General features: G+C 34.3%; 2 protein-coding genes across 2 annotated transcripts; one reads left to right on the top strand and one right to left on the bottom strand.

The window, feature by feature from the left end:
* The first annotated feature begins 9,792 nt into the window (after positions 1-9,792).
* LOC143466372 (large ribosomal subunit protein bL28m-like) lies at positions 9,793-12,320 on the top strand. Its single transcript, XM_076964963.1, has 8 exons — positions 9,793-9,936; positions 10,060-10,179; positions 10,344-10,435; positions 10,994-11,139; positions 11,231-11,383; positions 11,511-11,642; positions 11,827-11,925; positions 12,015-12,320. Exons 1-8 carry the CDS (start codon positions 9,929-9,931, stop codon positions 12,159-12,161), a joined length of 897 nt encoding a protein of 298 aa, XP_076821078.1. The 5' UTR covers positions 9,793-9,928; the 3' UTR covers positions 12,162-12,320.
* Positions 11,987-13,919, bottom strand: LOC143466388 (uncharacterized). The gene is made up of 3 exons (XM_076964964.1): positions 13,728-13,919; positions 13,416-13,515; positions 11,987-12,528 (listed from the first exon to the last, which is right to left on the bottom strand). Exons 1-3 carry the CDS (start codon positions 13,828-13,830, stop codon positions 12,405-12,407), a joined length of 327 nt encoding a protein of 108 aa, XP_076821079.1. The 5' UTR covers positions 13,831-13,919; the 3' UTR covers positions 11,987-12,404.
* Positions 13,920-17,400: the final 3,481 nt, after the last annotated feature.

Consider the following 17,400-nt stretch of genomic DNA (forward strand, 5'->3'; position numbering starts at 1 on the left):
CTAGCTGTAAGAGAATTACATAAGACTGTGATAATCTCAATAATTAGCAATAAATAGCACAACAGTAGTTGTAGTTAACAACAGTTAGTTCCACCAAACCCAGCCACAATAAAAAATCATGAGGCCCTTTTCTGCTGATCCATTTCTGAGTAAAATAAAAGTACGTCGTACTTAAAAAGTAAGCTTGAGAATCATCGTATACGTGTAAGAAATTTTCTTTCGAAGGCAAAGCGGTGAGCGCTCACAGGTGTTCACAAACCCTTGGCACCGAGTCCAAAATCACCGAGTAGCAGAATCTTGCTAATATCTACAGCTAAAACATGACTTACGAGGAACATTGACCGCCCGACTCATGTTTAACACCGTCTTCAAGTGCAAGGGTTTTGCTATAAACATTTCCATGAGAAACCATGGTTTACAACTTATCTGATATTCCAAACTTTGTCACTAATCGATCTTTACTCATGCTGGTTACTATTATGATTTCAACACAAAGCTTTATTATTGCTCCTTTTGTTGTAAAGCTCAAATACACAAAAGCGCGTCCAATAGACGCATCGGAACGTGGCTTAATCTAAAAATAATCATCAAAACCTCTATGGACGCAACCGCAAGTGAAGTAAAATAAGCGGAACATAAGGACAATAACTGCACTTTCTCCACCTAAAAATGGTGGTTGGCCTATTATAACGCCCCTCCGACGTTACAAACAGACCGAGCAACACAGCGGTATAATATTTAACGCATCAGGCGTTAGTAACGAAATTTAGAATTCCACTACCATGACAACTGCACTCGTAGTTCTTACACATCGCTCATAACGCGTTTATGCACATATAATTAAGTCGTAAACGTGTAGTTACAAAGTCCTTCAGGTAATAAATGAAAACTTTACGACATTTACCTACAAAAAAAGAAATGTGTACGTAACGTGCAAAGTACATTTATTAAAATACCGTTTCACGACCCAACCTATTGAGCAAACGGCTTGCGGTTGCAAAGCCGGGATTTGTGATCGCTAAAAGGTTAATATTTTAACAGAAGTCCAAATACACGATTAACAGTAGTTTCTGGAAATAATTTTAAACCGAAAAAAGTTAAATCTTTGGTTGACGTACAAAGTGCAAAATGAAAACAAACACGACGGTAGTTAAATAATGTTCATTTTGGAATGGAGTTCGAAACGCCTATTGTACAGTCACGTACGCAAACAAAAATTAAAATAGACGATGGACAGATAGTTTTTTATTGATGGACAAACTAATAACTAAATTTTGACCTTACACTAACTTGCAGGCTTACAAAAATTAATACGATTCCATATCAGTACAAACACAGAAATTTAAAAGGACAGGTGCGGACAAACATTTGGCAATAAATTCGTACATTCGTCCTACTAGACAGAACGCCAGCTACCTACCTAAGTTCCCTTTACCTACCTACCTATCTACCTCTACGTTGTGCTCGCAACTTTCGTGCCTTTGCACTAAGGGAATTTGCAAAAAAATTATATATTAATATTTCACATCTCACGAACAACCAGCTGTCATATTCAATTAATGTGCCGTCTGATGCCTGAAGTTAGCATAGCGAAAAATAGAATAGAATCCTAGAATAGAAAATCCAACGTAACATATAAACAAAAAACAATTAAACCTAATGATCCCAAAACAGCTTCCCCAACAGTGTATAGCAACAACACAATACCAGCTTCAAAAGCGACCACCACGCCTTCCACAGATAGCATTGTGTTTTCTGAGCCACAAACTCTGAACGCTTTGACACGATGGTAACACGAGAAGGTCTTCGTTCTTTTCGGCGCTTTCCTCCCATTGTTTGTCGCTGATATGGACAAAGTTACGCGTTTAACATGGAATGACTTGAAACAAGAATCCCGACATACATCAAAACATACATCAAAACATACAATAATTAAATTCACGCTAACACAGAGTCGGCTTTAGTAGAAAAAAAATTAGACCTATCAGGTCTAATATGACACTTTAGTGATCATAAATAATTTTAAATAATTTCAAGTTGTTTAGCGAGGTATTTTACTGCCCTTATTACAAATTTCGCTCTACAGTAAAGAAAACTTGTTTCACAGCAAATATTGAATTTAACAGTAACAAAGTGATAAAAAGTATTAAATCTCAATCTCCCAAACTATTCAATCTCTCCTTTTGTTCGCCTAAATAAGATAGGCGTGTTAGGTATACCCCCATATTAAATCTTCTATTAGCATAAAAGAACGAAATATGAAATACAAATTTACTTTACCACCTACAGCTGAGTCTTTTTAAGTACCGCTTAGCAACAATAAACCGATAACACACAAAAGGACTATCAAGCTGGAAGTTTGATAAGAAAATTTACAACAGAACAATTTGAACAACATAAATAAACAAATAAATACAAAATAGGCTTTACTATAAACATTCTGTAATTTTTTACATAATGATGCAATCAGAAACTAATCACTTTATTTGGAAATTACTCAGAAGTACCCAAACTGACAGGTATATATTTTAACAACAATTTTCTAGTTGTTACTGTGGTAGCCTTGCATACAAGAAGAGGTATATACTGTAGTAGAATTTACCAAAGTTTGATGGTCGGTTATACACAAAATTATTCCAAGAAAACTCTATGTTTAAAGTACCATACATGCATAATTACTTCATGACACACCACACGTTTGATTACTCTTCTTTCAAGCATCAGAACCTTTGCAAGAACAAGAACAACAGTTTGTCATCTTTCAACAACTAAGATAAAGTCCAAAAACATTTGTATTTAAAACTAGATCACATGTAATACCAGGCAGTAATCAAGCAAACAAATCAATTAACATATCTATACATCAGCAATTAACATCAAGCATCCATAAAAATTACAAATAACCCGCAAATAACTGTTGTTAAGTTTTACGACAAAACAAACAATTCTGGAAAACTATTTAACATTAAAAATAGACCCGGTTTGTTTTATTATTCATTATGTTATTTTGTTATGTTACTTCAGTACTTATTTGTTGCTTATAAAAATGTTTTATTATTTTTTAGAAAGATCAAGAGCATGTATTTCACACTATAATATATACAGTAGAATCCGCTTAATAAATCCACCTCCGTCCTAAACAATTTAGGATTTAATAAGCGGTGGATTTATTATCCATCACAATAGAAATGAGTGCACTATACAAAAAGCACACATATTTTAATATACTACATTGCACAATATTTATTAATCAATGAGCCACGGGCGTGATTTGTTTGGGTGGAAACGTCACTCTAAGATGGTCCTCTGTTTGTCTTTTCATAGAGTAAAACATATCCATGTTTTTGAATGCAGTTTGGTCGAGCCCAGAGGCACGTTTGAATAACGTTCATCCTTCAGCACATAAGAGACAATATAGCATTGTTACGCAACACTAGTGTAACCCACTAATAGTGTAGTGTTACTGTAGTTTTTTTCAAAAAAATCATTATGAAACGGATTTATAAAGTGAAATTTGGATTTATTAACTGGCTATTTTTCAACGTAAAAATTCCATCCCAAAGCAAATTGGATTTAATACGCGGATGGATTTATTAAGCGGATTCAACTGTATATATGAAAAATGTGCTAATAGTTTAGAAGTATAAAGGGTGACAATAAGTATAAGTGAAAATTTTATATTTTAAATATTAATTAGTGCCGTTTATTTAACATACTGATTTACGCTTAACATTAAAAAATCATAACTTTTTTCATTTCTACATTGCGAGATAAAAATTCTATTAATTTTATCCTTATATGAATATACTTCATATTGTTTTATATTGCAAAAATTTGTAAATATTTTTGCAAAGTAAAAAAAATTACTTTACCATCACTATGAAAAATGTGCAAACAGTTTAGAAGTATAAAGGGTGACAATAAGTGTAAGTGAAAATTTTATATTTTAAATATTAATTAGTGCCGTTTATTTAATATACTGATTTACGCTTAACACTAAAAAATCTTAATTTTTTTCATTTCTACAAATGTTGCGAGATAAAAATTCTATTAATTTTATCCTTATATGAATATACTTCATATGTTTTATATTGCAAAAATTTTGTAAATACTTAAGTAAAACAAGTTACTTTACCAACACTATTTTCTAATAACAAGACTCGTAATTTCCAGCTATAACACACAGTTTGCAATATACCAAGTACCAACTACCAAGCAATGCTAAAAAAGACCATCTATTATACGACATGATAAAAAACAAATAAATAAGTATTTTCATCAAATATTGATACCTCATAGTAAGTTCATGATTATAAGTTGAAAATTATTTTTATAATCAACTTACATGGCCAAAACAAATATCTGAGTGTTATATAGAACTTAGGCTGTTAATGAAATAGAAAGTTTTATCAACTTAAATTGTTCAAAATATGTTTAAGCAAATTTGTTTAAGCAGTGATATAACATTTCAGTAAAATCTTAGTTTCAAATGAGCTCTTTAACACATTCATTAATTATTTTTGGCTTACATAGTGAATACGAGTCTTTTGTGATTAATATTTAAAAACAATAAAAAATGTTGTTAGTTTCAGCTTTTTGCAATCGTGTTTTGATAAAAAGTTTAAAAACTTCAAACAGTATTTAGGTAAACTTAAATAACTGCAGAAATTGGGTTTACATTTAAACCAATTAAAAAGTGGTTGACATACAGCAAGTAGGGGATACAATATTGGAGCAATTATGTATAGTATGTGGGCAATATCACAGTCAAGAACTTCCTGGCCAATGGAAAGTTTGCATGAGTGTCAAAAGAACTTACTTTTCTGAAATATGTTTAAGACATCTAGCAAAGACACAGCGAACAACTTATCAGGGATAGTGTGACAACTGACGCCCGCACAAAAAAGGACTTGAAACCATGACTATGCTCAGATAAATGTATGAATATCCATTAATCACAGTTTTGCCAAACAGACGTCTTACCAAAAATATGATTTCAAAATGACTCAAGTATTATGCAAATGTAGGGAACATATAAACAGGGTACAAAATCTACAGATGGGTCCCTACCTTAATCCTCACAACGAGATAATCCAAACTCTGTAATAAGAATTTTAACCAAATTGTTTTGGTAATTTTTACAAGTTCACTTAGTAACATAGCCCAAACTCTCAAAATTATCTTAAAGTATGACTATTATAGACAAATTTTCATTTTAGATCTGCTGCCTCTTGTGTAATGAAATTACACCAGTGTTAGTATATTTAACCATTTTCTTACAAATGTAAAATTGCAAGACAATATCTATTTAATGTAAATGTTGTATAATAAATTAAATCAACTTACTAATAAAGAGAAATGGTGTACATTATGCCATTTGTATATAAAACTAAGAAACAAAAATTTCAGAGGACCAAAAATGTATTTTTAATTCTTGAAAAATTTGGAAATGATACCTTACCATCAATTTTAAAAATTGCTGGAACAACATGTATATATCAGTGTAAAGTGTAGAAGTGTTTTACGTTATACCAACATAAAACGTGGTTTTTAATATAAGCTAATGCCAGCAATATACCCTACCAGATGCCTATATGCAGCAGTTACCACAAAAAAATTACAAGTAGAGTAAGATCTCTAGATCGCAAAAAGTATATACAACACTAAAGGGGTCTCCTTTACTTTTGCACTTTCATATCTCATAACTATTTTCTATTCAGAGTTCAGACCATTCAAATATTTGTAAGAGACCTAGCCTAGGCCTATGCTAAAACCTATTACGTCAAACTCTTGGAATTGAAGAGACAAAAATTTGGTCTCATTGCTTTAGTTACCTATAATTATAAAAGCTGGCAAAATTGGAAACAAATGGATTTATTACTAAAATGCATTAATTCAATTTCCAAACTTAGACTAGTAGGCCTCCATCCAAACCTACTATGGCTGTAATTGCATTGTTGAGATCGATTTGATATAAATTTTATACGTCATGATGTGCTGAAACAACTGATGATGTTTTTAATAATTATAAATAATAATAATAATAATATTTTTAATGACCAACACAATTGTACCAACAAAAATAATATGCTTTGTAGTAAACATTTTAAATAAGTTTAGCAGCAAAAATATTTTGATGAGTTATTAGGCATTCAGACTGAATACTGGTTATTACCAAATTAAAAATTATTTAGCGTAATTCCGAACCGTAATTCTTTCCTGCGTAAGCGTAGTAATACATTTTATCTACACATAAAATGGGAAGTGGAAGCTAAATCCATCCTGCTATCTGGGCAGAACTAGGGCTAGCAATTTTAATGCTATGAAAAATGCAGGAAATGAAACTGTTTTAGGGTAAATATCATGTTACAGAAAATGTAATTTCCCCACAAATGCCGTGATAAGTAGGTCCGTCAGTTGCAATAATCATATATTAAATATAATAGTATTATATTTTTCAATATAGTACTTCATTTACGAACAACGGCACATTATTAGGGTGTGAAAAATTTTGTTTGTTTGAAATGTAGGCTGGTTAGGCAGCTGACGAACGGTCATTCAATAAATCTCTGGTATTACTGTCAGTGTCATCTGAAAAAAGAGCTACCCTAGCCCCAAATTGGAGAGTTTGTTAAGTGTGCGGGGGATTAAAATTATTATCGTGTATAATGGTGATTGTTTCATCTTGTTGCACGGGGGACTTCTCACCCAAAAACGGCAAACTTTCCAATCTGGGCTTAGCCTTTAGAGTTTAGAAGCCTTCCCAAAAAATCGTTAGGTTGGCAACACCGCACTGCAACCGCTGCAAATAATAACAAGCATTGTCGTCATCATAGATATCTTGGTCGTCACCAATGTTCATAAAAATCACATTATACAGCAAGTTTGGTAACATCATGAAAGGTGCTTCGGTACCTCGGAGGAAAACATGATAACAGAATATATAAAATAGGAAATAACCAGATTTTTTTCAATAACTTTAGCAAAGAAAAATTCTTATCTTTAATAGTTTTAATTCTGTTTGGTTATTTTAAATATGAACCCCAGCATATAAGAGCTGGAAAAATTATTAAATCCTTCACTTTTGTTACAATTATTTTATTATATTGTTATTTTATAGCTTAGCTATTTAGTTTCTTTAGATATAACAGCGAGATCGTAAGCTATACACTTTTAAAGTAGTTTCAGTTTGTACATAAACGTTCCAAACAATTTAACATACCTTGTCCAAGCGATCCAAGTTATTCAAGCGAACCCAGCAAACCAAGCGAACCCAGCCAACCTGTTTGTTTTTCAAGCACCTGGTACCCGCACTGGCCGTACATGTACATTGCACACCATGGTTGCCATGAAGCGTTTATGGAGGCCCAATTCCAGAAATTTTAGTCTTTTTTTCTTGCCTGACTCCAATTCTGAAAAGTTTGAAGGTGAACTAATTTGCAAATCGTGAAACGTAGGCATTTGGTAAGGACTGTAGACTTAAGCTACAAACCCATGCAGCTATGTAATATATTAATAGCATCGTCAGTGTCGTACAATTTCTCCTATAATGACTAGGGCACTAGGCCTATCGAAGCAATAAAAATATATCTGATCTGACGTCTATAGGCCTGTATCAGGCTACCGTGTCACCTTTACGTACTCTAAAGAAAAAAATTGAGCTAGGCTAGAACCCCGATTGGAAAGTTTTCTAAATGCATGTGCTTGGATTAAAATTGACTGTGCATAATTGCTATTGTTTCATCTTATTAAGTGGGAGATTTGTCACCCAAAAACAGCAGATTTTCCAATCTGGGCTAGAATCATAGCTTATTAAGGCTAGTTCGGACAACAAACAGCAATGTTTTGAAAATTTGAATTAGATGAAATATTGATCTGTTAATCAACTCATTAAGGCAAAATGATGATTTACAATAGATCTTTTCTGCCATCTTGTTTTGGTCGACAAGATTTTTTCTTAACTTAATAATGAACATTGTCAATCCACTTTGGTTCTTTTTTAAATCGCAAGCGTTCTGGGCATTGGCTTGCAAAAATTTTGCTCAGGTGGGTAGCATATAAGTTTCTCTACACAGTAAAATAAAGTTGCCTAGTTTTTATTTTAGGTTGCTTTGAATCCTACGCATTGATTTGTTCGACATCATGAGGTCATGTACGTGGTCAGTGTAGCATGTGACGCAAATGCATAAACGTTTGCTTGGTATTTGTGGTGCATTACACCTGTAAATCTGCCTTTTGTTTCAAGCAAAGTTTGGATAATAGACTAGCTTTAAATATAAGCTTAGTCACTTCAATTACCCACCCTGCAGATACAACACAAATTCTTACACATTTCATATCACATGTTTCACTGACCACATATCTAGATGTTATATCGAACAAATCCAGTATGTAGAATTCAAACCGCTGTAAAATAAAAACTAGGAAACGTATTTCCAATATTTTTTGTCGTGTAAAGAAATTCATAATTATGGTAATTACCTGAAGGAAATTGTTACAGTCCGATGCCTAAAGCACTTAAAATTTAAAAAAAAATCAAAGTGGGTCAGCACTATACTTTTTCAAGTATAAGCAATTAAAAAAATCTTGTCACCTAGACCAGGGATCCGCAAATAGTGGGTTGCAACCCAAATTTGGGTTGCGAGACCTTCCAGTCTGGGTCGCAAAATATTTTAAACTTACCATAATTATAAGCATCGCATCTGTGTGATAATGAACTTCAGCTTTTTTAAACCTCTAATTATTACTGCATTTTTACGTAATTACTACGTAACAATGCAATAATAGTCGAGCACACGTGTGCAACCAGTTATGCTTTTTTTGTTACAATTATATGCTCACAAAATGCTTGGGTCGCGAGAATTTAGAACTAATTTTTGAGGGTCGCGCCAAAATGTATTTGCGGAAACCTGACCTAGACAGCAACTCAGAAAGGGTCTATTGAATAGTGAAAGGCCTTATGAATATTTACATCTGTAGTCAATGGTCACGAGTATTAAACGTTTCTACTGCTTGAGTGCTTTCATATGGCCTACTGTTAGATGGGTAGCTGCATAGTATCAGTTATTTCAAATAAAACAAACCCATCAACCCACTAAGATTTGCAAGTCAGTAAGTATTATGTTTAGTTGGCCTTTGGAAGCTAATCAAGGCTTGTAATTTATTTTGTGAGTTAGAACTTTGACACCAATAATGATGAAAGTGAATAACTTTTGTTTAATCAATTAATAACCAGCGAAATAGCCTAATCCGTATAAAACAGTGTCACATTGAGAATTGAGATGCATCACAATTTTTTGCCCGTGCTTTCTTTCTGTGTTTATATGGTTAATCAATAACTACTATGACTAAAACACTAGTTAGTTGATAATGGCTTTATCCAATAATTTAATCGGTTATCAATCCACTTACATACACCCCAGTCATAGCATGTTGGGTTATTTTAAATAAATAGGGTAAGATGAGGTAATGTGATTAACAGCAGAGTGAACTAAGCTACCGGTATTGGCGATACCGGTAGTACCGAGTACGTCAGTACAGTACGCACAGTTTCTCATCAAAAACTTCCATCGCCTACTTTCAAGTCATCATGGTCCACTGCCACGAAATGTTTTTACTAAGCACTGTAAGAGGTTCATTGTTTCTTTATTTTTGTTAAGTATTTAAACTGCTTTGTGTCTGCATAATGTTAGGCTAGCCTAGCAAAAAAATTTGCCGATAAGCTGTACAACAATAATATTAGCCTGCAACTCCATATTTGTGCAAAGTGAAGCAGAAAAGTGTTAACATATGATTTCGCTTTGCTTGTTGCAGTTTAGGAAATGTTTAGGTTTAAAATGTTTTCAACGATTAGCTTGTCTGGGATTAAATTCTGAAGAAACAGCAAAAAGCTTTTGATCTACTTAGAAACTTGGTAACAACTTCCATTATGCCCAGGTTATTAAGTTCTTGTTAAATAGGCTACTTTATGCTTTCAAATGAGTCTTTTCGGATTGCTAAATTTTGTTAAACAAGCAGGATTTCAATATCTTCATTTCAACTTACCGAATTTATGTGCAGGTTTTCAATCAAGCAAATTCCAATACCAGTTTATAAGCCAACAAGAACAAGTTGGGTACACAAACGTCCCAGAAATGACTATTTAATGAACCCAGCTGTGAAATACCCTATTTATAAAAGGTATGAGGTCTAACTCCAAGTATTGTGTTTTTTTTTGTATGACTTGTTTTTGTGCAATGCTTGATTGGTTGGTTTAAGCTACATATTTAATGTTACAAACCTGATTCGTTGTGATGTGTTAGCTTTAGTAACTGCTTAACTCTGTTCATGCAATTAACTTGCAGATTACCTTCGTTTTGGAGAGAACAGTATGAAGAGAAAATGCCCTTAATTCATCAGCATGAGGAGCAAGGGACACCACGACCTCAGCATGGAGGTTATTGAACAACTAGTTAAAATACCATTTTTACTTAAATTTAAGCTGTGGCATTTATAAAAGTGCTTTGAGCACTTTCTGATTAAGGGCTCCTTTTATTTTTTCAAAGTTGATGTTGGCTGTATTGTGCTAACCCAATGTATAACGAAATAAAAATATATGAATATGTATTGAATATATATGAATATATGATGATGTATTAGGGGTTACCTTTTATTAACTCGAAAGAACAGTTAATATTTTTGTCGTAGTAATTTTATTTGATTACTACATTGTGCACTAAATTTTCTGTGCTGCTGATCCTGTTTATAAGTAGATAGGCAAGGTAAATGCGTCCCCTTTGTCAGTACTGATATAACAAGCATTTTCTCACTCCCAAAAAGACATTTAGTGTGAAATTTTTTATGAACTTTTCATTTTCCTTCTGATCAAGGACACTTTTAAATCAGGTAAATACGGTAGCACATGCACACACTCATGCATTATGCAAAGATGTACAGGCACGTTTGTTATATTATGTACATAAAACTGAAATAGTTGTATTACTGCCCCATGCAGGTCTTTGGAAAGTTGGAGAAAAAGGTGAGCCTGAAAGGGTGGAAAATATTCCACTCAAGGTGTATTATCCTCCAGAATCAAAGAAGGGAATTTGGGGTGGTGAAGGATGGGTAATAGGTGCAAAATACACAAGACCAAACCATAAGGTAATTAATTTATATTTACCAATAATTGTATTACTTAAATATTTATGTAGACTGTTCGATTTTCTTGTAAGTTATGTATTTCATTTCACAGTTAAATCGTCGTTATGATAAGATTTGGAAGCCAATCGTAATGCACCGAACAATTTACAGTGAAATATTGGATCGCGATGTTTTAATGACTGTCACTCCACTTACTCTTGACATGATTGATGAAGCATATGGTTTTGATGCGTTTGTTTTGAAGGTGAAGACTGGTTTTGCATGTAGTAATTGCAACTGTAAGTTGAGCTTACCTTTTTATGTTTTGAAGTTTATTTTGACAATACTGTGATCCGTTGCAAATTACCTGTGCTGTTATACATGGTATATAGACTCCTGTTGTGCAACTGCAAGAGTTTGGCAGTAAACTAAAACGTGAAATGTTGTTAACATTGGCACGAAAAGATACCGATCTTTATCCAAACAACCATGAAAAAAGAGATAAAATTTACACAAAATATCAGGTAAACCCAATTCCATCGTTTGTATGAATAAATTTTACACTGAAGTTGTTGGTTCAAAAGAGACATAGTGTTAATCAAAGTATTTTGAGATGCTTTCCTTTGTAGAGGCTGATAGGTTTGGTATTTTTCTTAATAATGGAATTTCTCGGTATTTATTATTTACATCTACCATATTTCATTGCAGAAATATGTTATAAGCGAAGAAGAAGCAAGTTGGGTAGGGTTGACCTTGAGAGAAGCAATGCACAAGCAGTGGGACATTGAAAAGGCTGCTGGGAAACATGTAAGTTAACTTTTGAAAGCTGCAAATCCTTAATTGTACTCAAAGCGAATTCACACAAAAGTAAAGTAACTTATAAGCTTTATTTGCAGGGTCCTGTTCCATTGCTGGATTTGTACACCAAAGAATTAAAAGAGAAAATACGATTAGAATCAGGAGAGCCGGCTACGTTGGCCGAAACTGCCGGCGTCAGCGTTTTTCAAATGCAAGACGAGAAATCTAAAGCATCGAACAGCTGACCATTTCGAACGGTTGCCGCAAGCATTTTTTTACTTGGAACAATTACAACTTTGCCTTCAGTTTCTGCAGACTACACCTAAGAAAACGTTGCCCCTGTACGTGTGTAGAGCGCAATCTTTGCAATACGTATGATTTTCGCAATAAACACTTTTCGGTAATATTTTTTTCTTGGAAAACTGAGTCAGTTAAGGTTTTTCCCCAATTAATCCTTTGAAATGCCAATGGGTTCGGTAGCTCTCCGTTTATTTTTTATTTTTTCCTTTTCCCTTCTTTTTCTTCGCTTTCTGTTCGTCTTCGTTTTCCTCTCCCATCCCTCGCATGTACATTGCCATCGGATAGGTGATGTAATAACTGAAGGTAGTTGGCCTGTAAAGGAAACATTGTAATCATGATGCCGTTATCACATAGGCTTTTACCATACGTCCGGGTTATGAGGCAATTTTTTTAATAATGTAATAGTTATTTCAGTCATTCAAAGTTTATTTTAAAAAAAGAACGGTGTGCATGAGTATCACGAAAGAAATGGGTCGCTGGCTTAACAATATCGTGTGCAGTGGTTTTCTTGTATTACGTCACAATTGCCACCGAGCGTATCAAAGTTAACGTTGAATTTTTAGAGAGAATTACCAATGACTAAGTTTTTGGAAACTTTTTGATCAATTTACTTAGTGTGTAGTGCTTTCCGTATTAAATTTGCGACAGGCCTACTTTGTCTCGGACTACCCCACATTTGCAATTTCAATTGCCTTTTTATGCCCATCTTGATGGACACTAATAATAGTGACGTCATAATATTCAATGTTGCTCAGGATGTCACGGGTCTTGACGTGAAAAGTACAGCGAAGTAAGTTTAGTCACTATGTACGTTCCTTTTGTCAAATTTAATAACCAGCACCATTAACATAATTTGTAAAAATTTAGGAGTTTGGGTAAATTTAAAAGCTACCGTACATATACGCAAAAATGAGAGCTGCTAGGTTACATTGTTGCTGGGTTCGGTTCCGGTGCGACATAACAGACGGGGGACTAAAACATGAATTTCAGGCACGGGTTCAATTCCTTGCCCGTTTGATTAAAAAATTAACCAAATTTGGTCTTATTCCTATGTCGACTTGTTAAACCAATCAAAAATGTATTGACAGTGTATAAGCCTGAGTGTTGAACCAGCGAATCGATATTCACATAAGTAAACATCATAGAAAGCAATAAATACCTGCAATTTTTCTTGATGGTTCTTACTTCTAAAAACTTACTTGCTTATCCTGTGATTCATGCTGAGATAGATCGCCTGTTGTCGAAGATCGTTCCAATATAAGGCCTTTTTCGTCGCTTCTTCACTGTAAATATCATTACCTGCAAATACCTAGCCGATTAACTTTGACCGACCTTATTTTTGCAGACTTGAGGACACATTCTGAATGTTGCTAAAAGTATATAAAGTATAAAAGTAAAAGTGATTTTAGCTGTATCTAGTCCTAAGTTAATACATATTGCAGAAAGCTCTAATTACATTAAATGGTTTGATTGCAGAATTTACTAAGACCGTACCAGTAATTGCTACCTACTGTTAGCCTCCTGTTCCAAAGCTTCGTTTTTGTTCGACTTTACCGAGGAAACCTTTGCCTTTTTTGCCGAACCCTTTCCTTTCTTTTTTGTTTTTTTAGCCATTTGGCTTGGGTTTTCAAAATTTTTTCATTTTTTTTCTGGCTTTAATTGAACTACATAATTTTGCTTTGGCAAGGGTATGTTATACTATAAGTAACTATATCAAACAAAAATATGAGGTATATTTGGAACCAATCACGCTATTGTGTCGAAATAATGAACATTGAACATACGCAACAAATGAATATTCAAGTACAGCTCAAAGAGCTATGTTTTGAAAGCAAATATCGGGAAAATTGGTGAACCTACTGTATGTCTGTATCTACAAAATGCGCTGTAGTAGTTACTGGTGAAATGTGCTTTGGCATGGCGTTTGTTAACAAGACAATATTCCTCAATGAGTGGTATGGATACTTCTGGCAAATATTGTTCAAACGTCTGCAGTTTTTAACTGCTTGGTGGCGGTAAAAATCAGCACGCAAATGAACTCGAAATATTCTTATCCAAAAAGCAAAAAAATCAACAAAGTGCGTACAGTATTTTTAACTGTACAAATACTTTTCGTGTCTGTTTGTGGACGGGATATCAGATTTGGAAGAAATAGCGTCTAACTTGTCTGTTGTTATTTTACCCAATGACAATCTTCGGGTATTAATCGGACAAAAGCACTTGTGACGTTACGACATGAAAACAATCACGTAAACCAGTGAGGTGTGACAAGAGTGCAGCTCTTCGAAGCGTGAGTCGGTAAATCTTGGTTGTCACACCGATGCTGGCCTATAGCACCACAATGTAGCCGCAGAACATGGAAGTGAAAATAGGAAGCTGAAAGTTGAAGACAGGCAGAAGAATTACTTTTCAATGGAGACAATTACCCTTGTTGATCTTCATCTTTTAGACCTGCTGATATTAAAGCAATTAAAAGCAAAAAAATTAATGCCTGAGATTTTCGCACGTACAAATATTATTAAGTGGTACACCTGTGCGATCGGTGTTTTGATAAACATATTGTTACAAAAAAGATGTGGTCAGAGCCTCAGCGACGTTTGGCTGCATGAAGGTGGTGTGAGTTTAAAGAAGAAATTTAGTTTAGAGGTGTGTTTGGTTGCAGTTGGTGACATTTCAGTTGTCTGGTGTCACATTGTTTGCGTTTTTTGGAGTTCTTGCTACTGATGCTTAGAGTTCTTGACAAAAATCGTCTCCGGTTATCTTGTTGCAACTTCATCTGCGTTAGTTCCAAACATGGCGATTACTTTGACGTCCTCAGAAGACTAAAACTGGTTTAGTTTGCAGACCAAAACGGTGAAAATCGCTGAGCATTATAACAGTGAAGAGAAAACTTTTGGTTTGTGTTGTAGTTTGAGGTTGAAGTAAACTTCCACTGCGTGTCTGTAACTTGAACTTTTCTTAACAACTACAGTACTTGAATTTATTGTGTTAATGCGAGGCAGGTTGCAGAATGTCATGTGGTAACCTTCATGTGTGTATGGTTGCTCATGCGCGGTAAAGGTTGAGAAAGGATAAGACAACGATTGGCTCGTTTTGGCAACCTTTGGGAAAATAATTTACGTTTTATGAACATCGCGAACAGCGCTAAATAAGAAAATTTAGGTGAAATTTTACTTACACCAGCTAATCTGTATGACAGAAATGTAGGCTATAGCAGTTCTATAGAAAAGGTAAAATAGGCTATGGTTCTGGTTGCGTAGTCGCGGATAGCCGATCAAATTTCGTATCTGCGCCAAAGTAATATTTCGGACCATTGCATATTTAAACACAACAATTGAAGAGTAAATATTTGCAATTTTACTATTTCCGACATTCCTGAAGCCAATAAATCTTGTAAACTAAAGAAAGCTGACGGTTCGCTAACTGTATTGACGGGGTTTGTAAAAAGACGTTACCTAGCGCTAACAAAAAGTCTAGCTTCAGAGTTCAGACGGTTAACTTTGTACTTTTAGGCTTCCATGTCCCATGCTATCCGTTAGCCTGTTTCACTGTAGGCTTATACTGTACATAGCTAAAATGTCACATTTTAATCTGTCAGGATTGTTCAAGGTTGCATGTTTATGGTGTGATTCGTGTTAAAGTTAACTGAGCAAAGCGAAAGGATTTTGGATGGTGCATGAAAACCTGTTAAAGCGCTCTCTATTATCGAAACAACTAGTTCGAAACCGCATTCGTTGTTACGATAAATGGGACTTGTAAATTCCATGCCCATTACGTCATGTACATTTTGTCCTCTGTTTGGTAAATCACACTACAATTTGTCACAAGCTTTGATACAGCGAGGACAATTAGCTGGAGACACTTGAACAGTATAGTTATATATGAGCTACGCCGGTTGTCTCAGTACCGAGAGTTCGTTTAATAAATATTGATGCTAAATCGCCTCAAGTTCGGCGAAAACCTATTTTTGTGGTAATTGTGGTTGTCTGGGAGCGTCGCTTATAAAGCAAAAATTGTCTCTGTGTGAATGTTATATTGACTTAGAACTAAACGGATAACTATTCTCGAGTCAAAGTCAAATATTTGTTTTTTATACAATATATATTATTTTCAATGCTTTTTGACAGCTTACTGCATTCAGCTCGAAGAAATGAAATCCGCTTCAATATGTTAGTTTTTCGTCTTGTTTGAATACTTAAAAGGTTCGAATTGCAGATATGAAGTTTTGTGTGAATTCAAGCGTATTAAATAGGTATTTGCCGATTACAATGAATTATTTTTTAATAAAAAAAATGTATTTTAAGGAGCAAAAGGATATTGGACAAAAGTTTCAGATTCTGTGTCTGACACAAATTTAGCACAATTCTTTTGATGAGCGTATAAAGATAATAGAGCCAAGCAAGTTATTTGTTTGTTTTGTTGTTGGTATGAAAGTTTGGGGACGCACGCGTGATATATCGTAAAAATGATCTGCCCTAAAGGTAGCAGTTTGTTAGAAAAGTTTAGTTACCATATCAGGACGTGATGCGACTTATCTTAGCACTAGCACTGTTTTGACATTTAATTTGCGTGGAAAGTCCGTCTTTCAGTTTCGGAATGTAAAGTAAATTTCCATCCCGTTGAAAAGCCCAAAGAAACATTAAACGTCTAAGCTAATTTTATCAGTTATATAAACTAACAAGCTCTTTTCTTTGTTGTTGTTGCACCACTTTAATGTCAGGGGACTTCCTTGCTGTTGTTCCTGAACGCGGTTTACATTACATTTACTTTTTCTTCACTTTACCTGATATAGGACGAAACCTTTTAAGTTAGGCAATGCTCCAGTAGTTACTGGTTACCCTTCTCATTTATTGCCATTTACTTCACGGTTAAGGTAGGCTACTGTGTTACAGAAATGCTGTGTTACTGGCTACTGTGCTGCATGAATGCAGTGGAATGGAAATAAGTCGTTTATAACTAGTTACTGTCATAACTCAGACTTCTGTATAAGATTTCTTCATCGGGTCGGTAAACTTTCTTCTCTAGTAGTAGTTTATTGCTCTGTTGTTGCCATGGCATCCGCAAACTTTGCGCAGTTGGTTATGGTTATTGTCATTGTCTCTGTGAATTTTTTTGTGTATGCTGTTTGTTGAAGAAGATTAATTAACGATGAGATTGTCCTGTATAAAACAAAGGCGAGAGCTC

This window comes from Clavelina lepadiformis, chromosome 1 (assembly GCF_947623445.1).
Source record: "Clavelina lepadiformis chromosome 1, kaClaLepa1.1, whole genome shotgun sequence".
NCBI classification, from domain to species: domain Eukaryota; kingdom Metazoa; phylum Chordata; class Ascidiacea; order Aplousobranchia; family Clavelinidae; genus Clavelina; species Clavelina lepadiformis.